This window comes from Dama dama, chromosome 13 (genome assembly GCF_033118175.1).
Source record: "Dama dama isolate Ldn47 chromosome 13, ASM3311817v1, whole genome shotgun sequence".
NCBI classification, from domain to species: Eukaryota; Metazoa; Chordata; class Mammalia; order Artiodactyla; family Cervidae; genus Dama; species Dama dama.
In genome coordinates this window covers 38,034,555-38,057,369 of record NC_083693.1, presented here as the reverse complement: position 1 = coordinate 38,057,369, position 22,815 = coordinate 38,034,555, and the positions used below count along the sequence as shown (strand labels likewise).

Below are 22,815 nucleotides of genomic sequence, written 5' to 3'. Positions count from 1 at the left end.
AAAAAAATCATACACCATGACCAAGTGGGCTTTATCCCAGGAATGCAAGGATTCTTTAATATCCGCAAATCAATCAATGTAATACACCACATTAACAAATTGAAAGATAAAAACCATATGATTATCTCAATAGATGCAGAGAAAGCCTTTGACAAAATTCAACACTCATTTATGATTAAAACTCTCCAAAAAGCAGGAATAGAAGGAACATACCTCAACATAATAAAAGCTATATATGACAAACCCACAGCAAGCATCACCCTCAATGGTGAAAAATTGAAGGCATTTCCCCTGAAATCAGGAACAAGACAAGGGTGCCCACTCTCACCACTACTATTCAACATAGTGTTGGAAGTTCTGGCCACAGCAATCAGAGCAGAAAAAGAAGTAAAAGGAATCCAGATAGGAAAAGAAGAAGTGAAACTCTCACTGTTTGCAGATGACATGATCCTCTACATAGAAAACCCTAAAGACTCTACCAGAAAATTACTAGAGCTAATCAATGAATATAGTAAAGTTGCAGGATATAAAATTAACACACAGAAATCCCTTGCATTCCTATATACTAACAATGAAAAAACAGAAAGAGAAATTAAGGAAACAATACCATTCACCATTGCAACAAAAAGAATAAAATACTTAGGAGTATATCTACCTAAAGAAACAAAAGACCTATACATAGAAAACTATAAAACACTGATGAAAGAAATCAAAGAGGACACAAACAGATGGAGAAACATACCATGTTCATGGATTGGAAGAATTAATATTGTCAAAATGGCTATTCTGCCCAAAGCAGTCTATAGATTCAATGCAATCCCTATCAAGCTACCAACGGTATTTTTCACAGAACTAGACCAAAGAATTTCACAATTTGTATGGAAATACAAAAAACCTCGAATAGCCAAAGTAATCTTGAGAAAGAAGAATGGAACTGGAGGAATCAACCTGCCTGACTTCAGGCTCTACTACAAAGCCACAGTCATCAAGACAGTACGGTACTTGCACAAAGACAGAAATATAGATCAATGGAACAGAATAGCAAGCCCAGAGATAAATCCACGAACCTATGGACACCTTATCTTTGACAAAGGAGGCAAGGATATACAATGGAAAAAAGACAACCTCTTTAACAAGTGGTGCTGGGAAAACTGGTCAACCACTCGTAAAAGAATGAAACTAGAACACTTTCTAACACCATACACCAAAATAAACTCAAAATGGATTAAAGATCTAAATGTAAGACCAGAAACTATAAAACTCCTAGAGGAGAACATAGGCAAAACCCTCTCCGACATAAATCACAGCAAGATCCTCTATGACCCACCTCCCAGAATATTGGAAATAAAAGCAAAACTAAACAAATGGGACCTAATGAAACTTAAAAGCTTTTGCACTACAAAGGAAACTATAAGTAAGGTGAAAAGACAGCCCTCAGATTGGGAGAAAATAATAGCAAATGAAGAAACAGACAAAGGATTAATCTCAAAAATATACAAGCAACTCCTGCAGCTCAATTCCAGAAAAATAAATGACCCAATCAAAAAATGGGCCAAAGAACTAAACAGACATTTCTCCAAAGAAGACATACAGATGGCTAACAAACACATGAAAAGATGCTCAACATCACTCATTATTAGAGAAATGCAAATCAAAACCACAATGAGGTACCATTACACGCCAGTCAGGATGGCTGCTATCCAAAAGTCTACAAGCAATAAATGCTGGAGAGGGTGTGGAGAAAAGGGAACCCTCTTACACTGTTGGTGGGAATGCAAACTAGTACAGCCGCTATGGAAAACAGTGTGGAGATTTCTTAAAAGACTGGAAATGGAACTGCCATGTGACCCAGCGATCCCACTTCTGGGCATGCACACTGAGGAGACCAGATCTGAGAGAGACACGTGCACCCCAATGTTCATCGCAGCACTGTTTATAATAGCCAGGACATGGAGGCGGCCTAGATGCCCATCAGCAGATGAATGGATGGGGAGGCTGTGGTACATATACACCATGGAATATCACTCGGCCATTAAAAAGAATTCATTTGAACCAGTCCTAATGAGATGGATGAAGCTGGAGCCCATTATACAGAGTGAGGTAGGCCAGAAAGATAAAGAACATTACAGCATACTGACACATGTATATGGAATTTAGAAAGGTGATGGCGGTAGCCCTATATGCAGAACAGAAAAAGAGACACAGAAATACAGAACAGACTTTTGAACTTTGTGGGAGAATGTGAGGGTGGGATATTTCAAAAGAACAGCATGTATACTATCTATGGTGAAGCGGATCGCCAGCCCAGGTGGGATGCATGAGGCGGGTGCTCCGGCCTGGTGCGCTGGGAAGACCCAGAGGAGTCGGGTGGAGAGGGAGGTGGGAGGGGGGATCGGGATTGGGAATACATGTGGGTCCATGGCTGATTCGTGTCAATGTATGACAAAACCCACTGGAAAAAAAATAATAATAATAATAAAAATAACAACAAAAAAAACTTACTTAAAAAAAAAAAAGTTTCACTACCATTCATAGTACCAGTTTAAAAAATACTAGTAGTAGAAGAGAATGGCTTTGTTCAACTCAAGTGAATATATGAAAAACCTACAACTAATATCATAATTAATAGTGAAAACTAAACTCTTTTCCTATAAGATCAGGAAGAAGACAAGGATGTCTGCTCTCACCATTCCTATTCATTATCATCCTGGAATACAAGAAGAAGAAATAAATGGTACACAGATTGGAAAGGATAAAATAAAACTAGTGTCTTTAGTCTCAGATAATATGTCTGTTTATGTAGAACACACCAAAGAATCCATACACACAGAAAACACCCCCTCAAAACTTGTTAATTAAATAAATGAGTATAGCAGAAGTGCAGGATGTAAAGTCTATATACCAAATTAAACTGCTTTCCTATATACTAGCAATTGGAATTTAAATTTCAAAAAGCAATATCATTTATAACAGCACCAAAGGGAATGATGTGCTTTGGCATACATCCAACAAAATATTTACAAGGTATGTTATGCAGAAAACTATAGAATGAGAGAAAAGTCAATGAGAGAAATCAAAAGAGGTCTAAACAAATGGAGAAATATTCCATATTCATGCATTGGAAGAAACAATATTTTTAAGGTGCCAGTTCTTCCCAACTTGATCCATAGATTCAGCATAATCCCAATTAAAACCTGTTCCCTGGTGGCTCAGCTGGTAAAGAATCCGCCAGCAATGCAGGAGACCTGGATTCGATCCCTAGATTGAGAAGATCCCCTGGAGAAGGGAAAGGCTGCCCACTCCAGTGTTCTGGCCTGGAGAATTCCATGGACTGTGTAGTCCATGGAGTCACTAAGAGTCTGACATGACTGACTGACTTTCACTTTCACAATCCCAATTAAACCTATAGGAGAAAACTATAGGGAAAAAAAAAACCCATGTGACCTTAGGTTTGGTCTCTTTTAGACACAATATCAAAAGCACAATTCACAAAAGAAAAAGTTCATAATTTGGATTTTACTAAAATTAAACCTTTTACTCTGTGATGAACATTGTTAAGTGAATGAAAAGAAAATTTGCCAATGAGGAGAAAACACTTACAAACCACATGTCTGATAAAGAACATCTATCCAAAATATAAAAAGACTATTTAAAACTCAACCATAAGGAAAAAAAAAAGAATTTAAAAATGGGTAGAAGATCTGAATAGATACCTTAGCAAACAAGATATATAGATGGCAAATAGGCATATAAAAGAAAAAAGGTTCAACATCATTTGTCATTAGAGAAACACAAATTAAAACAACAATGAAGTACCAGTCTCAGAATGGCAAATACCAGTTCTGGCAAGAATACACGCCATAGAGACTCTTCTAATTTCTGGATGAGAATGCAAAGTGGTACAGCCACTTTGGAAGATAATTTGGCAATTTCTTAAGAAACTAAATGTTATGGGTTGAATTGCAACACCACCCCCCTCCCAATCTCATGTTGAAATCTTTAAACTCCAATACCTCAGAATATGACATTATTTGGAAATAGGGTCATTCATTGCAGATATATAATCACACTGGAGTTGTATACTGGAGTTACAATACTCGGCTTCCCTGGTGGCTCAGACAGTAAAGAATCTGCTTGGATTGCAAGAGACTCCAGGTTGATCCCTGGGTCCAAAAGATCCCCTGGAGAAGGAAATGGCAACACACTCCAGTATTCTTGTCTGGAGAATTTCATGGACAAGGGAGCCTGGTGGGCTAGAGTCCATGGGATCGCGAAGAGTGGGACATGACGTAGAGACTAACACTTTCATTTATCACTTTCATTAGTTGGAGTAGAGTGGGTCCCTAATTCGATATGATTGGTTTCTTTATGAAAAGGAAATTTAAAGACATATACACAGAGAAAGACCATAATGCAGGGATGAAAGCAGAGATCAAGGTTATGCTGCTCCCTACCAGGGAAAGTCAAAGATTGCCATCAAACCACCAGAAGATAGGAGAGAAATATGAAATAGATTCTCCCTCACCACCCTTGGAAGGAACCAACCCTTGCTGGTACCTTGATACTTCTAGCTTCTGGAATTGTTACACAGTAAATGTTTGCTGATTAAGCAACTCTGTGGTTCTTTATTATGGCAGCCCTAGAAAACTAACACATCAAACATAGTCTGATCCTGTGATAATCACATTTCTGGATATTTATCTAGTGATTTGAAACCTTACACACACACACACACACACACACACACACACACTCAAATACACACAAATCTGCACTTGAATATTAATTACAGCTTTATTAATAACTACCCCAAACTGGAAACAAGATGTCCTTCAATAGATGAATAGAAAAATAAACTATCTTACGTTTCCCTGATAGCTTAGTTGGTAAAGAATCCTCCTGCAATGCAGGAGACCCTGGTTCGATTCCTGGGTCGGGAAGATGCTCTGGAGAAGGGATAGGCTACCCACTCCAGTATTCCTGGGCTTCCCTTGTGGCTCAGCTGGTAAAGAAGCTGCCTGTTACAAATTCCTGGCCCAACAACTATTCTTTGTTTCTATATGTTCACATTTTCTATTCATTCATTCTTTTTTTGAAAAATATTTTATTTGTTTTTGGTTGTGCTGAGTCTTTGTTGCTGCTCCGGCTCTTCTCTAGTCATTGGTGAGCAGGGAGGTTACTCTCTAGATGAGGAACACAGGCTTTTCATTGCAGTGGCTTCTCTTGTTGCAGGCTTCCCTTGTGGCTTAGCTGGTAAAGAAGCTGCCTGCAGTTCAGGAGACCTGGATTTTATCCCTGGGTATCTCCTGGAAAAGGGAAATGCTATCCACTTCCTCCAGTATTCTGGCCTGGAGAATTTCATGGACTGTATAGTCCATGGGGTCACAAAGAGTCAGACATGACTGAGTGACTTTCACTTTCATATATATGGAATGGAATAGTATTCAGCAATAAAAAGAAATATGCTATCAAGCCATGCAAAAACATGGATGAATCTTAAAAGTATACTGCTACATGAAAGAAATCAGTCTTAAAGGATACATACTGTATGATTCCATTTATATGACATTTTGTAAAAGGTAAAATATAAAGAAGATAAATGTATTCATGGTTGCCAGGCATCTGGGAAGAGAGAGATAAATAGATGAAGCACAGGGGAGTTTATGATGTTACTGTTGTTCAGTTGCTCAGTTGTGTCCCAGCCTGGGCTGTAGCAAGCCAGACTTCCCTGCACTACATCATTTCCAGGAGTTTGCGCAAACTCATCTTCACTGAGTCAGTGAGGCCATCCAACAATCTTATACTCTGTCACCCCTTTCTCCTCCTTTCCCAGTATCATGGTGTTTTCCAGTGAGTCAGCTCTTCGCATTAAGTGGCCCAAGTATTGGAGCTTCAGCATCAGTCCTTCCAATGAATAGTCAGGGTTGATTTCCTTTAGGATTGACTGCTTTGATCTCCTCGCTGTCCAAGTGACTCTCAAGAATCTTCTCCAGCACCACAACTTGAAAGCATCCTCACAGTCATACATGACTACTGGAAAAATCGTAGCTTTGATTAGACAGACCTTTGTGGGCAAAGTGATGTCTCTGTATTTTAATAGACCACGTGCATGCTAAGTCACTTCAGTCATGTCTGACTCTTAGCGACCCTATGGGCTGTAGCCCTCCAAGCTCCTCTGTACATGGGATTTTTCAGGCAAGAATACTGGAGCGAGTTGCCATGCCCTCATTCAGGGAATCATCCCAACCCAGGGATTGAAACCACATCTCTTAAAATCTCCTGCATTGGCAGGAGGATTCTTTACCACTAGCGCCACCTGGGAAGCCCAGTACACTGTCTAGGTTTGTCATAGCTTTCCATCCAAGAAGCAAGCATCTTTTAATTTCACAGCTGCACTCACTGTCTGCAGTGATTTGGAGGCCAAGAAGAGAAAATCTGTCACTCCTTCCACTTTTGCCCCTTCTATTTGCCATGAAGTGATGGGACTGGATGTGCCATGATCTTAGTTGTTGAATGCTGAGTTTTAAGCCAGCTTTTTCACTCTCCTTCACCCTCATCAAGAGGCTTTTCAGTTCCTCTTCACTTTCTGCCATTAGGGTGATATCATCTGAATTTCTGAGGTCATTGATATTTCTCCTGCCAATCTTGATTCCAGCTTGTGGTTCAACCAGCCCAGCATTTCACATGATGTACTCTGAATATAAGTTAAATAAGCAGCATGAAAATATACAGCCTTGACGAACTCCTTTCCCAAGTTTGAACCAGCCTCTTGATCCATGTCTGGTTCTAATTGCTGCTTCTTAATTTGCATACATGTTTCTCAGGAGGCAAGTAAGACAGTCTGGTATTCCCATCTCTTCAAGAATGTTCCAGTTTGTTGTGATCCACACAGTCAAAGGCTTTAGCATAGTCAATGAAGCAGAAGCAGATATTTTTCTGGAATTCCCTTTCTTCTTCTATGATCCAACAGAGGTTGCAGTTTGATCTCTGATTCCTCTGCCTTTTCTAAACCCATCTTGTACATCTGGAAGTTCTTGGTTCACATACTGCCTATGCCTGGCTTGAATGATTTTGAGCATAACCTTGCTAGCATGTGAAATTGTATAGTAGTTTGAGCATTCTTTGGCATTGCCCTTCTTTGGGATTGGTATGAAAGCTGACCTTTTCCAGTCCTGTGGCCACTGCTAAGTTTTCCTAACTTGCTAACAAATTGAATGCAGCACTTTAACAACATCATCTTTTATGATTTTAAATAGTTCAGCTGGAATTCCATCACCTCCACTGACTTTGTTCATGATAATACTTCCTAAGGCTACCTGACTTCACACAGGGGAGTTTATAGACAGTAAAGTATTATACTATTCTGTATAATACTTTAATGGTCAAGCTATGACATTTTGCATTTTTAAAAATCCATAGAAATTTATAACAAAATGAATGAGCCTCACTTGATGCAGATTTTAAAAAATCACTTAGGTCTTCAGAGGAAACCCATGATGAAATATTGATTGTGACAAAAATATCTAAAATACCCTCAGTGAAGTGGTTGAGGGAAAAATGTTCAGTTCAGTTCAGTTCAGTTCAGTCGCTCAGTCGTGTCCGACTCTTTGCAACCCCATGAATCGCAGCACGCCAGTCCTCCCTGTCCATCACCCACTCCTGGAGTTTATTCAAACTCATCACCGAGCCAGTGATGCCATCCAGCCATCTCATCCTCTGTCGTCCCCTTCTCCTCCTGCCCCCAATCCCTCCCAGCATCAGGGTCTTTTCCAATAAGTCAACTCTTCGCATCAGGTGGCCAAAGTATTGGAGTTTCAGCTTCAGCATCAGTCCGTCCAATGAACACCCAGGACTGATCTCCTTTAGGATGGACTGGTTGGATCTCCTTGCAGTCCAAGGGACTCTCAAGAGTCTTCTCCAACACCACATTTCAAAAGCATCAATTTTTTGGCGCTCAGCTTTCTTCACAGTCCAACTCTCATATCCATACATGACCACTGGAAAAACCATAGCCTTGACTAGACGGACCTTTGTGGCAATGTCTCTGCTTTTTTTTACCCCCTGTTACTATGGCAATGCATGGAGACGTAAACACAAAAAACTATATAGGTACTGTACTCCAGTCATCAAAGCATATGTGCACCACCTAAGGGTTCAGGTTAAGAATTCTGAAACTTTTATAGATGTATACCAAAATTCAAAATTCAGTAAGTAAATAGATGCAGTGGTATGATATAGGGTTTTCACTATAGGAGCTGAGGGTGGAGGAGGCTGAGATGATCCATATGGTATTAGAGTTGGAGACTTTGGTGTGGAGTTACGTGTGGCTTAATATGTATACAGATAGGTTTGTGCATGTACACGGGTTAAACAAACATATACCTTCTTTCTCTGACAGCTTCAGAGGTCCTAGAAGCAACCTCCCCCCCCAGTACCGACATGCATACCCAGGACTCAGATATTCATTTCTAACACCATTTTTAAACAAAAGGAAATAGGGATCCTTGGAGGAATGTCTGATTCTAGGACTGGGGCCAGAAATATAAGTATGAAGAATCATGTAGTGCTAGAAAGAATGCAAGTACTGAAAGCAATTCACAAGAGAGGGTATCAGAGCAATGTAAGAGTCAACTGAACAAGCTCCCAATGACTGAAGAACTTGGTCAACAAAATAAAGTTGTATTCAATTATAACCCAAAGTAGAAAGTATATGTTCATGAGTCCACACTGATATTAAAAAAATGATTAAATACATAAACAAATGTGGGAGAAGAGCACAATTATTATTCTGTCCAAGCAGAATAATTTAAGATAATTTATGTAAGTATGTACTTTAGGGTGTATTTAATTTGTATGTAAAAACTTCAGGTGGAGCTTAACTCCCAACTCCTTAAAGTGGGGTACACATTTTGCCATCCTTCCAAAGTCCATAGGACAGACAGGGAGGTACAAAAGAGTAACTTCACAAGGGAGAAATACAACAAATACTACATCCACACAGGTGATCAAAGTCAACATCAACTGGGATGAGTGATGTTGACAGTATGTACACTTGATATGATGTGATGACAATGGCATTTTACCTTTGTAGTCTTCTTCCTCCAAACTCACAACCTCAGTCTAATCCTGAGTTAACATCAGATAAATCCAAATTGAAGGACATTCTACAAAATAGCTGACAAGTACTCCTCAGAGCTCTCAAGATTATCAATAAACAGGCATGACTGAGACACTATCACAGCCAAGAGGAGCCCAGAGAGACAAATGACATATCTAATGTGATGTGGTGTTCTGATGGAATTCTGGAACAGAAAAATAGTCGCAAAAACTAAGAAAATATGAATAAAGTGTCGTTGTTAGTTAATATATTTATATTCTTTCTTTTTGGCTTCCCCCATGGCTCAGTGGTTAAAATAATTTGCCTGTAATGCAGGAGATGTGGGTTCAATCCCTGAATCAGGAAGATCCCCTGGAGGAGGGCATGGCAACCCTCTCCAGTATCCTTGTCTGGAGAATCTCATGGACAGAGCAGACTGGTGGGCTATAGTCCATAGGGCCACACAGAGTTGGACACAACTAAAGCAACTAAGCACATTCTGTCTTTAGTTGGAAAAATATAACATACTGATGTTAGATGTTAACAATAGTGGGTACTGTGTACTGATTATATAAGAATTCTCTGTATGTCTCTATAACTCTTTGTGTAAACCTAAAACTATTCTAAATTTAAAAGTTTAATCAAACAGAAAAACAAAATCATGACCTTTGCTGTAGTCTTTTAGAAGATACTCTTGATCACGTTAAAATAGTTTCCTTTAATCTTGGCTTGGCTGTGTACTTTTTAATCCTGAAAGGGCATTGGATTTTATACAACACATTGAATTTTATTATGTTAGAATGTGTTGTTGACATGATAATTTTATTAGCCTGTTAATATGGTGATGAGTATTTTGCCTTCATGGGATAAATCCTCTGTAGCATGTAATGCTGTTTGATAGCATTTTACCCACATTGGAACGTCCACTAAACACCTGCCACTACTTTAGCAACTAAGGCTATGTAACATTCTAAATCTTCTGTTGCCATTTCAACAATCTTCAAAGCATCTTCACCAGGAGTATATTCCATCTCAGGAAACCACTTTCTTCGCTCATCCATAAGAAGTGACTCCCTTCCATTCAAGTTTTATTATGAGATTGCAGCAATTCAGTCACATCTTCAGGCTCAACTGCTAATTCTAGTTCTCTTTCTAAGCCATCTTCAGTTACTTCTTCCACTGAAGACTTGACTACTCAAAGTCAGGAATGGAATCAACTTCTACCAAAATCTTGTCAATGTTGATATTTGACCTCTTTCCATGAATTGCAAATGTTCTTAATGGCATCTAGTATAGTGAATCTTTTCCAGAATGTTTCAATCTACTTAGATTCATCAGAGGAATCACTATCTATGGCAGCTGTAGCCTTATGAAATCTATTTCTTCAATAATAAGACATCAAAGTTGAAATTACCCTTTGATTCATGGGCTACAGAATGGATATTGTGTTAGCAGGCATCAAAACAACATTTAGTTTTTTTGTCCATCTGCATTGTAATTCTGCATGACCAGGTGCACTGACAATAAGCAGTACTATTTTGAAAGGAGCCTTGTTACCCTCCTTGAACAGTCGGTCTCAACAGTGGTTCTAAAATACTCAGATAAGCATGTTGTAAACAGATGTGCTATCATTCAGACTTTGCTGTTTCATTTAGAGAGTGGGAAGAGTAGATTTAGCATAATTCTTAAGAGCCCAAGTGGGCTTCCCTGGTGGCTCAGATGATAAAGAACCTACCTGTAATCCTGAAGACCTGGATTCAGTCCTTGGGTCAGGAAGATCCCCTGGAGAAGAGAATGGTAACCCACTCCAGTATTCTTGTCTGGGAAATCCCATAGACATAGGAGCCTGTCTTCAGTCCATGGGGTTGCAAAGAGTTGGACATGACTGACTAACACTTTCATTTGTCACTAACGGCCCAAGGAGTTTCAGCAAGGCAAATGAGCATTAGCTTCAACTTCAAGTCACCAGGGAATTAGCCCCTAACAAGATAGTCAGTCTGACCTTTTAATCTTTGAGCAGGGCTTTGACTTCTCCTCTCTAGCTATGAAAGTCCTAGATGGCATCTTTTCCCAATAAGGGCTGTTTCATCTACATCGAAAATCTGTTGTTTAGTGTAGCCACCTTCATTGATCAACTTACCAAGATCTTTTGGCTAACTTGCTGCAGCTTCCACATCAGCACTTGCTGCTTCACCTTGCACTTATATGTTATGGAGATGGTGTCCGTCCATAAATCTCATGGACCAATCTCTTCTAGCTTCAAATTTTCTTCTGCAGCCACTTCACCTCTCTCAGTCTTCACAGAATTGAAGAGAGTTAGGGTCTTGCTCTGCATTAGGCTTTGGCCCTGCATCAGGCTTTGTCTCTAAGGGAATGTTGTGACTGCTTTGATCTTCTATCTAGTCCACTAACAGTTTCTCCATATTAGTAAGAAGGCTGTTTCATCTTCTTATCATCCATCTGTTCACTGGAACAGCACTTCAAATTTCCTTCAAAATTCTTTCCTTTTAATTTGCAACTTGGCTGTTTGGTGCAAGAGTTCTAGCTTTGACCTTTCTCAGCTTTTGACATGCCTTCCTCACTATGCTTAATTATTTTTAGCTATTGATTTACAATGAGAGATGTGTGACTCTTCCTTTCATTTTAACACTTAGAGGCAACTGTAGGGTATAAATTGGCCTAATTTCAACATTGCTGTTTTTCAGGGAATAGGAAGACCCAAGGAGTGAGAGAGGGACAAAGGAACTCCTGATTAGTGGGGCAGTCAGGACACAAGGGCATGCTAAGTCACTTCAGTCGTGTCTGACTCTTTGAACCCAAGGATTGTAGTTCGCCAGACTCCTGTCTGCAGGGATTCTCCAGGCAAGAATACTGGGGTGGGTTGCCATGACCTCATCCAGGGGATCTTCCCAACCCAGGGATTGAACTGAGGTCCCTGCATTGCAGGCAGATTTTTTTTTTTTTTAAACCAGTCCCAGGAAAGCCCACAGCTCTTATCAAGTTTGCCATCTTATATGAGTGTGGTCTGTGATGTTCCAGAACAACTTGAACAGTGATATCAAAGATCACTAATTACAGATAACCATAAAGAATATAATTTTAATGAAAAACTTCGAAATATGGTGAGAATTAGCAAATGTGGCATGGTGGCATGAAGTGAGCAAATGCGGTTGGAAAAATTACATCAATAAACTTGCTCAATACAGAGTTGCACCATAGGCTAATGTAAACTAATATAAGTGTTCTGAGCATGTTCAGCTTAGGCTAAACTAATCTTTGACGTTTGGTAGGTTAGGTTGTATTCAATGCATTTTCAACTCATAAAATTATCAACTTGCAATGGGTTTATCCAGATGTAAGCCCAATATAAGGGCTTGAGGAAGATCTGTACTTATTGACCTGCTGTCCCACTAGAAAATGATTTAACTTGAGATTTCTGGCATTGCAGGGTACAAGGGAGGCAAGGAAATAGTTATGCTTCCAGGACCTTGATCCCCACGACCATACCACACATATATGAAGTTCCTTGGCCCCTCTGGGCTCATATCCCTCTAGGATGGAAGGCAGGGCTTTTAGGTACTTTCATGTAATCTGCAGGCGATTAAGAGCTGTGCTTATAGGACCACTGGAGGTGGTGTGTCACTGGCAATTTTCCAATTGATGTTTATGTCTCCTCTATTCTGTTGGGTTTTATTTCCCTTGTCTGACTCCCTTTTTGCCAGCAGCCAATACTGTGTAGCTCATTCCTTTACCACATGCCAGTTCTGTGTGTATCCTGGCTGCCACAGATGGTGTAGAACTCAGGAACCAGATGAAGTGAAGACGACACGTGTCTGCTCACCAGGAATCCCCTCTGGCGTTCCCAGCAAATACCTCCTTTGAGGCAAGCCCAGGTCAGGAGTCACCTTTTCTCTGAACCATTCTCCAGAAAGAATGAACCCTTCCTTCTTTTAGGATCTTGGTACAGTTATCAAAGCCTATACTGATTATTTATATATGCATCATGTCTATATATATATATATATATATATATATAAAGCAGGTGTCAATTTGCTACAAGACACTTCATTGCAAGGCTGGCATATTTCTTTATTTTTCCAAATCAAAGAACCGATTTAGCTGCCCATTCCTGATGTTGGGGTAAATTCATGGGCAGTCACATTTTGGTAAGCTTTCCCCTAGTTTTTGGTGCTATCCAAGAAGTCTGAGCCTTATGCAATTCAGACATACAGGCATTGCCTCTGCTGGTCCACAGTGATCCTAACATCTGGTGGAGCTCGGATTCTCTGGGGCCTAAGGTAAGTGAGCTGCAGACCACCTAACTGAGTGCAGGGACCCTTCTGGTCTCAGCCTTCTGCAACATGCTTGCTGAGGGCAAAAGGGGTAGAGTTTACCCACCACTTTTGAAGGCTCTCCTCAGCATTCTCTCTTCCATCCTCTCCCAGAATCAGGCCCCCTCTTCAACATTTGGGATATGATTAAGCCCCTGACCTCTTTGATTGGTGTCTGCTCAGAAGTTTCCCTTGGCAATGACCTTTCACTGGCAAAAAAAAAAAAAGAAAAGCTTAGATCACACCACCAACTTTTGCCTGTCCTCTGGCAAAAAGCTGAGAGTTAACTTTTTTCTCCCAACCTTTTGAATCGCCTTTAAAAGAGAACTAAACATGAAGAAGATATACACTGGGAATTCCATCACACACTTTTGCAGCGTCTCCTCCTTGAATAATGCTTCCCTGGCAGATTTCGGCTGTCCTCTGGACACCTCCAGAACCATCTGAGAATCAGGCTGGTGATGCCCAGCAAATGGTTGCTGGAAGAACATCCACCACGGCTCGCGGGGGTAGGAGGGACCTGTCTCATGTCTGTCTCCTCTCCTTTGGGTGGACTCGCGAACCTGTGAGAGCCTGGTTCCTGGGCTCTGCATCCAGCAGCTGGCGTGGAGGCAGGGCCCTGGGGAGCCAGATTCAGAAGGGTCCCACCGTTCTCCCAGCGACCCGGCGTGGCTTGTCTGAGAGTGGCAGCGAGCGGACCGGGGACAAAGGACAGAAGAGACAGGCAGAGCCTGGCCGTTGACAGCCTCGGGCACGCGGGTACCGCTCGGTGGAGACGGACGCGGGGAGGTGGCGCGCCTCTCCTGGACTTCTGGGCTACAGTCTCCCCCGCGGCCGCCTTCCGCTGGGGTCGGGCGGCGGGCTGGGGGGGAGGGGCGCGGGGGACGGGGGCGGGGCTCGTCACGTGGAGAGGCGCGCGGGGGCGGGCGGGGCGTGGGCGCGCGCTGGGCTCTTTAAAGGCGCGCCAGCCTAGCCGGGAGAGGCGGCTTTGCGGCCGCAGGCTCAGGCCAGGGCTGATCTCCGAGACGCGCAGCTCCGGCCCCCAACATGCGCGGCTCGCTGTGTCTGGCGCTGGCAGCGTCGATCTTGCACGGTAAAGCCGCCGGTCTCTCCAGCCACCACTCTTGCTCCTTGGGATCCCAGGCGGCTCGGGGCGCCCCGCGCCGGGGACGGAATTGGGGATTCGCGCCTGCTGCGGGTGGAAGGCGAGCCCGGCACTTCTGGGCTGCGCTGCTTGGGCGGCTGGGGGTGCGGGCAGGGGGCGCATCCCCGCCGGCTTGCCCTGAGCAGCCCGCGCGTCTCTCCTCTCCTCTCCTGAAGTGTCCCTCCAAGGCGAGTTCCAGAGGAAGCTCTACAAGGACCTGGTGAAGAACTACAACCCCTTGGAGAGGCCGGTGGCCAACGACTCGCTGCCGCTCACAGTCTACTTCTCCCTCAGCCTCCTGCAGATCATGGACGTGGTAAGTTCCGGCCGGGCCCGGGCCTGCCCGCCGCCGTGTGCCTCTGTTTCCCCAGCCTCCCAGGGAGGAACCTGGCGTGCCCAGGCCACCTGTGCGCTGGTACTTGAGACCTGACTTGCCCTCGGATTAGAAACTCAGGGTGAAAGTGTCTCCATCCTGAGTCAGGAATCATCAAGAATAGGTCCGAATGGTCACACATTAGTACCCCTTCTGGTATAAGTATTGGCATGTAGTCTGATATGGGTGTCAATTTAGGCATTTCTAGACTTTTCTGCGGCTTCCCTGGTCTGGGTACGGGTCTGGCCCTGGACTTTGCAGCTGACTCGTCTGTCCAGGCAGAGGACCAGCTGTGAGCATTTAGACCCCCTCCCCAGTTCCAATAATGGGCGTGGTTCCTGGGGAGGTTAATGCAGGTGGTCCTGCTCTGAAGATGAGCAAGCCTCCGCTGCCCGGATACAGTTGTCTGCTCGTTCAGGCAACTGCTTCCAGCCCCACGGGCTTCTTGCAGACTTATTAGTGCTCACTTCAATTGGCAGATCTGTGTAAAATCTGGATAAGTTTGTTCTTCTGCTCTTCTAGATTGCTTTGGATATTCAATTTTCATTGGCACATCCTTCATACAGTACAAATATTTAATGAAAGCATTTAAGTCATTGTAAGTGAGTTTCAGGGTCTAGCCTGTACAAAGCATTGGACTCGGCTCCGGAGCAGTATGCAGGGATGATGGTGTTCCAAGGAGGGGAGAATGAGGTAGGAAAGGGATGTGAGAAAAGCTACAACAGGTGGAAAGTGCTAAGAGTCTCCAGAAGTGTAAGAAGAAAGGTGAGATTTCATAATCCTGCAAATAAAGAGCACCCGTTCTATTAAACTGTTGTATGTTGCATCATTTAATGTAGTTACAATTGCTAAGATGAATGGCTTTGTTTCCCACAGGACACCTGTGTTAAATGTGTAGTCCCTCCTATTCCACAGTTAGACTTATGCTTCAAAATATTCAGTGTGTATGCAGTGACATGGAGAAACTATCACATTGGAGAGCTGTAAAAGCAGATAAGTGCTGTCCCGTAGTTTACCAGGGCAAAAAATGCTGTTTAGAGAGCTTGGACTGTATGAAGAAGGAAAGGACAGAGATGTGGGGTTAGGGGAAGAGGTGCTGAGAAAGCTGCCCTAGTGTTGAGCAGAGCCAGGGCAGAGAAATGGAATCTCAGAGGCTTTGGGGAATGGGTGGGGTGGGCACAAGCCCTGTGGCATTTGGGGAGGCAGACTATGTGGAGCAGCTTCTCTGTTACTTTAGGAATCATAGGATTTGTCCTTGGGAGCTTGGTAGGTTCTGACTCTGCTCATTTCTGGATGATTGGTCTTAGGTGTGTGTGTTAAGTTGATTCAGTCATGTCCAACTCTTCAGCCCTATGGACTGTAGCCTGCCAGGCTCCTCTGTACATGGGGATTCTCCAGGAAAGAATACTAGAGTTGGTTGCTATGGCCTCCTCCAGAGGATCTTCCCAACCCGGGGATCGAACCTTTGTTTCCTGTGGCTCCTGCATTGCAGGAGGATTCTTTACCGTTGAGCCACAGGGGAAACCTGGTTGATCTTTGCTAAGTTTCTCAAGCATCCTGAGTCTGTACTTTCCTGTTAATACCTTGGACAGGATAGCACTTCACCGGTCATTGTGATGACCTGAAGACTGTGGAGGCAACTTTGAGAGACTGCAAAGTTAGACAGAAGACAGTGGTCATTTTCATCTAAATAAAACAAAATTAACCCCCATCCCCAACTCACACGTGCACATTACAGAGGACTAGATGAGCTAAAACACTCCAAAGTGGTGAGAAAATGAAAGCCATCCCCACGCCATTTGCCTGCGGTTGGCCCCAAATGGGCCTCACTGTGGGTATGTGTGTGTCACAACTCCTGGTCTTGGATTGGTCCTTGTGCTGGGTGCTTGGGTTGTGGAGAGGCAGTGGCTACTCAGCCAGGGAGCGGGAGCAGTGACCAAGGGGAGCATGTGCCATAGGCTGTGGCAGTCTCTCTTGGAGAGAAGGCCACTCACCAGCAAGCTGCAGGCTTCTTCCTAGTACCTCCATCTCTTTAAGAGACCTTTCAGGAATCAAATTGCATGAGAGATTTTGGCTTTTATGAAAAGTTTGGGTATGAGCTAGGGTTACATGATGTGACAACTAAAAATAATAGTGAAATGCAAACATTTGTCAGGTTAGAAGATTTTAAGAAGATTAATAATTATAAGCAGTGTGTGTCATCAACATTGCAATACCAGAGAGAAGCACTCGTGTAGACCGCTGTCAGCAGCCAGAGGTCACGGGAGGGTGGGAGGGGAGAAAGCTTTGGTCTCACCTTGACCGTGGATCTAGCTGTGAATGTGTTGAACTTCCCAGCTTGCCAATATTGTGAGCTCATGGAGTGGCCTTCAACAAATTACTTTACTTTCTAAGCTCTGTTTCCTCATGTGTAAAATGAGAATAATGTCCACTTCACAGGGTTTTGAGAGGATTAAATAAGAGAAAGCGCTTGGCACACACTGGTAATTCACTGAAGATTTGCTTTATCTTCATAATGTAGCTACTCAACGGTTGGGACATCAATGCCTAGAAAGGTGTGGTCTCTTGGCCAGGGTTGCTCACTGGTTACAGGCAGGGCTGTGTCACAGCTGCCTTGCAAGTCCTTTGTATGTCCGGCCTCCTTTAGAATCCATAACTTCTTTTGTAGAAAAAAAAAAAATCAACGTAATTTATTTAAACCACTTGAGTGTAACTGATTGAATGTGACTGTCCTGAGATTACGGTGAAAAGGAAGTCTCTATATCAGAAATAATGAAATATGCAAACATTTGTATTCCAGCCAGACTTGAGTCTGTCTGGTTTTGAAACAGAGCCAGGGCTTTCCAGCAGGACTCTCAAGACCCTGGACAGAGATACAGTGACTCATAACTGATTCCTGTGACAAGCCCTAACTGGTGTCAGGTTCTCTTGACAAATTCAGTTCCAGAGGTCCTTTGCCCATTCTGACTGGGCTGTTCTAGAGACCATTTTCCTTCCAAATCTTGTTATTGTTCCACTTCCTGCCAGCAGAGATTTCCCGGCTGGAGTACAGGGAGATAATGTATGATTCTACATGTCTTATTTCCGTGGAAGATTGTTTACCTGTTCATCAGCTTATTCAACACATATTTTTTTATTGAAATCTTCATGTGGACTTTGCTAGATTCTGGGAATCTATACATGGTTAAGGGATTATTTCTGCTTCTATAATTCGCAGTCTTATCTATGGAGATTGACGTGTAAATTCAAGAGTATCTCACATGTACCTGAATGCAAATGTGATACAGACACACCTAAGAGGGTATATTTACTTCCAGCCAGGTGGCTAGGAATTAGATTTCTAAAGGTGAGTAGGAGTTTGCCAGTTGGAGAAAACATGGAAGGCTTTCCCGGTGAGGCGAACGAACAGGGTGAAGAAAGATGAGAGTGGGAGGACACCGTACCCTCAGCAAGGTGTGTTCTGTGGGGCGCTGGCTCCCAGTTGATCTTGCTGTAGTTTTGCTGCAAAGCTCTTCAGAAGCTTGACGTGCTTATGTGTGTTGAGAATTCTTAAAGGAGGGATGTCGTACTAACCAAACTACTAACTTTCTCTTACATACCCTTTTGTGAGAATGATGTTCTAGAAACACACCTTGCAAGATGAAGGACGGGGGTTATCTTCTGGTAGGAGGGCTAAGGTGAGTTCATACCATAGACCGAAGAGATGTTGAGCATAAGGTATGTCGAGTGGCTCTGCAGAGTTGAGATTTCTTCTTGGGCCTTCATCAGGGTATATCTCCCAGGATATGAGGAGATGGTGCTGGTGTGCCAGAGGATTCATGAAGCTGCAAGATCAGCTTGCCGCTGCATATTTTTCTAGAAGTGGAAACAGTCCAAACCACAATATTTGTATTAAACCCAACAAGTATAAATTATAGACGAATGAAAAAAAAAATGTACATAAACTTTTAAAGACAAACCATGTGTTTTCAGAGGGATAGTTTTACCTGCTGTGATCTCCTTTAGCTATCTATCAGGCCCCCTTAGTGAGGCACAAGGTAGAGAGTGAGAGGGTGGTGGATTTTTAATCAGAGGTGGGATATTACTAGATCTGTGTTTAGATCAAGGATGCTGAGGTGTGTGTGGGGGACAGATTAAAGAGACGAGAAAACGTAGGCAAAGGATGAAGAGGTCAAAACTGTAATGGTCAGTGTGGAAATGTGGAGACAAGGACAGATTCCAGAGACCTTTTGGGCGTACTGTCTATGATATATAACTGTGTGTAAGAATTCTATGTAGGTACATAGATAAATTTGTTAACTGAAGGTACCTAAATTATTCCTAACTGCATAGTCTGACTTAATGGTGATTATTAATTTACTACATGGGCTTGTAACTGGGCTGGGAATGAGATAATACCTAAGAAATCATTTTGAAGTGATGCAAGTGTAAGATTCTAAACTACCAACAGTTTCCATAATATTTCTCCTTTTTGCATTCCATTTAGTCATTTGTCTGTACACACACATCTGAAGGCCATTCTGAGTGTTGATTTGCATAAAATAAATGTGCATAGTTAGGAAAACATGTTCAGAAGGCAAGGTATTTAAACTGAATAATAAGAATCAACACATAATTATATAGAAATGTATAATACATAATGATACAGGGATGATTTTTTGCTGTTTTATACATTTGGGATTGCAGATTCAACTTTTTAGAAACTTTAGTCACAAGACAGCAGAACTAAGTGGTTGTGCATTTGGCGTTTGCTTATTGCAGAATGCAGGCACGGGTGTGGAGTCCAGTGTCTGAAGGCTTGTGTGTTATCTGAAATCCCTTGGTGGCTCTGCTCTGCTTTATCAGACTTACTATTTTACATTTACTGGCCACTATGTGAAATGCTACAACTCAAACTTAACATTATCAAATACTTGCTGTAAAAATTTCACACCTTGAAGACAGTCTATGAAGAAAACCCAAGGTGCAGTTATTTAATTATCCTAATAATGTGTTTATAAGTGATGTTTCTTGCAGCTACAAATAATGTTTTGTGTAGGAAATCAAATTAAACAAAAAAAGGACTGCAGGGGAATAAAAGCCATCCAAATCACCATTACTCAAGGCCTTCTGGTGCATTTCAGACTTTTCTCTATGTTCATAGGTTGTTTAGAGAAATATTTAAAAATTAAAATGGCATAACACCATTATGGCACCTTAAACAATATTAGCAGGCATTACTTTTAAAGTGACAGAAATAGGCCAAGTGGTAAACTGAATTTTAAAATAAGATTGTGTTCTTTCCCCACTATTATGTAACTCTCACTACCACTGTGTATTTGATCCCTATTTGTATTTTTATCTTAGAAATCTCTTATAAAGTATTTATTGAAATGATTCATGATGTTACTTCAAAGCTTTGTTGTGTTTTATGTTGTCTTAGATTTTGTATGTGAAAAATCACAGAGATAATTCAAAGATCTTGACACTTGACAATACCTCCCTCCATTTTATGTTTGCTTCTGACCAACACTCAGGCTATAGGTTCTGGCAAGCACAAATCACCTTAATCCAGTTAGTGACTGAGAAGAGGAGGACCTGGGCTTCCATTCCTCAGAGGGCTAGTTTGTTTCTCAATTTTGCATATACATTCTAGAGTGTGAATATAGAGAACTTAGCAAGGTCTTCCCTCTATTCTGTAGACCTTGAACCCCACTATGTCCTGCTAGCTCTTGAGTCTGCCAAGATTTGCTTTAACTTTTGGCCTCCTAGGCATTGCTTTAGAAATCATCACATGGTTCTGGAAAAGTGGCCCCGGACCATGTTATTCTCTAAGCTTCCCTCCCTTTCCTGAACCTTGGCCCTGCTGTTCCTCATTGCCCTATTCTTTGACTGTATTTCTCATTGTATTTTCCCAGTTGTTCTCACTGCAGAGTGGGTGAGAACTATCTAGTTCATCACTGTGGGTTCAGTTCAGTTCAGTTCAGTCATTTAGTCGTGTCTGACTCTTTGTGCAGTATGCCAGGCTTCCCTGTCCATCACCAACTCCCGGAGCTTACTCAAACTCATGTCCATTGAGTCGGTGATGCCATCCCACCATCTCATCATTCTCCTCCTGCCTTCAATCATTCCCAGCATCAGGGTCTTTTCACATGAGTCAGTTCTTTGCATCAGGTGGCCAAAGTATTGGAGTTTCAGCTTCAGCATCAGTCCTTCCAATGAACAACCATGACTGATCTCCTTTAGGATGGGTTGGTTGGATCTCCTTGCTGTCCAAGGGACTCTCAAGAGTCTTCTCCAACACCACAGTTCAAAAGCTTCAATTCTTCGGCGCTCAGCTTTCTTTCATTTCCTTTCTTTTATCATGGGTAGCAGAACTGAAATTGTAAATTAAAACTTGTTTGTAATGCATCTTTATACTTGATCCAGATTTATTATGGTAGAAATTGTACCCCTGTTAAACCTCTTTATTGCTCTGGGACATAAAGGTACAGAATTCTTTTAGCTTTATAGACTGGAGATTATGGGCACTTTCACTAAAGGACACTTTCTTGTAAATGTTGTCTTTCAAGTCTACCCCTGAAGATATTCCCCAAAGGCTTAGTTCTCTCAGAGCTCCTGATTCATCCCTGACATGCTGTTAAAGGAAGAGAAATGGTCTTGTCATGGAGAGATGCTAGTGAAAATCTCTGCTCACTTATTGATTTATCAGGATTAGGTAGAGTTTTACTCCTTAGAGAAGAAGAAACTAATTTAAAACTTCTAATTCTCATTCTGTTTATTTCAGTGATTTCCTTAATTTGCATTCCACATCAGCTATAAACTGTTTTAGTCAAAGAGCCCTCAAAGTAAAAACCAAAACCATTTAAAAAAAATAGAAGCTTGCATGTGCACATTTATGTGTGCACACACACACCCCTGTTACTCTTATCTCTCTTTGTTGAATGTTTTTTTGGGATAGCACAAGATAAGACATCCCATAATATGCTTAAGTTTCCAAGAGAAAAAACTTGAAGTTATTGCAAAAACCTCAGAGTCACAACTTCCAGAGAGCCAAACAAGTGACTGAAACTAACGTGAAATTAAGTAAGACATTGTTTAAAGTCCAGCGGGGTAGTGGGAGAGGCCTGGACACGGGGCTGACTCCAGACTCAGAGAACGGCCTTAGAATGGGCTGACCAGTGCCCCCTGCAGGTGGGAGTGGGTGGCGGGGCGGGGCGGTGGGGGTTGGTGACATGGTTGCCGCCATGGTTAAGGAGGACCACCTGTAAGATGATCCCCAGCATGGGAAATTTATTCTGGGATCACTGAGGGCAAATTGTCAGTAAAGAGTCCTGTCTCGGGGTAAAAGAGGTATTCCTGAGCAAGAAAAAATGTGTTTGTTTTATTTTGTGGAGAGAAGGCAAGTGGTCAGGTTGAGCTCCAGGTGTTTTGAAACTTTAAAATCATAAAAGTTTTTTATTCTACTGCATCTGTCTTCAGAAGCTCACACATATAATGTGTTATATGGAGGGGCTCAGACTAAGCAAGTTAAGCCAAGGCTGCTCACTGATTGATTAAACTCAAATTGATAACATTTACAATTGAAATCACTGGTCCAGAAACATTCATTTATTCACTGTTTTCCTTAAGATGTTTTATTGACATTTGAAGTAACCTTTAATATGCTGGCTAGCTCTTAGACAGATTTCATTTGAGAAGTCATTTTGAACTTTGAATTGCAGTGTAATACGGGTCCCCTGTGTGGCAAAATATCAAAACCAGCTCAATGAATTGTCACAGGTTACCATGCAGGTAACCACCACCCAAGATGACTCAATCTTCTCCCTCTTTTTGTGTACTGGAAAACCACAGCATAATGTCAAGCATCAGAGTTTAATTTTGCCCTTCA

At 42.1% G+C, this 22,815-nt stretch overlaps 1 protein-coding gene across 1 annotated transcript in view; it reads left to right on the top strand.

The window, feature by feature from the left end:
- Positions 1 to 14,474: 14,474 nt before the first annotated feature.
- The window catches only part of CHRNA7 (cholinergic receptor nicotinic alpha 7 subunit), a 140,693-nt gene continuing 132,352 nt past the window's right edge, over positions 14,475 to 22,815 (top strand). Inside the window, exons 1-2 of the mRNA XM_061159627.1 lie at positions 14,475 to 14,521; positions 14,749 to 14,888. Coding sequence (XP_061015610.1) covers positions 14,476 to 14,521; positions 14,749 to 14,888 — 186 coding nt within the window. The 5' untranslated portion in view covers position 14,475. The remainder of the gene's footprint in view (positions 14,522 to 14,748; positions 14,889 to 22,815) is intronic.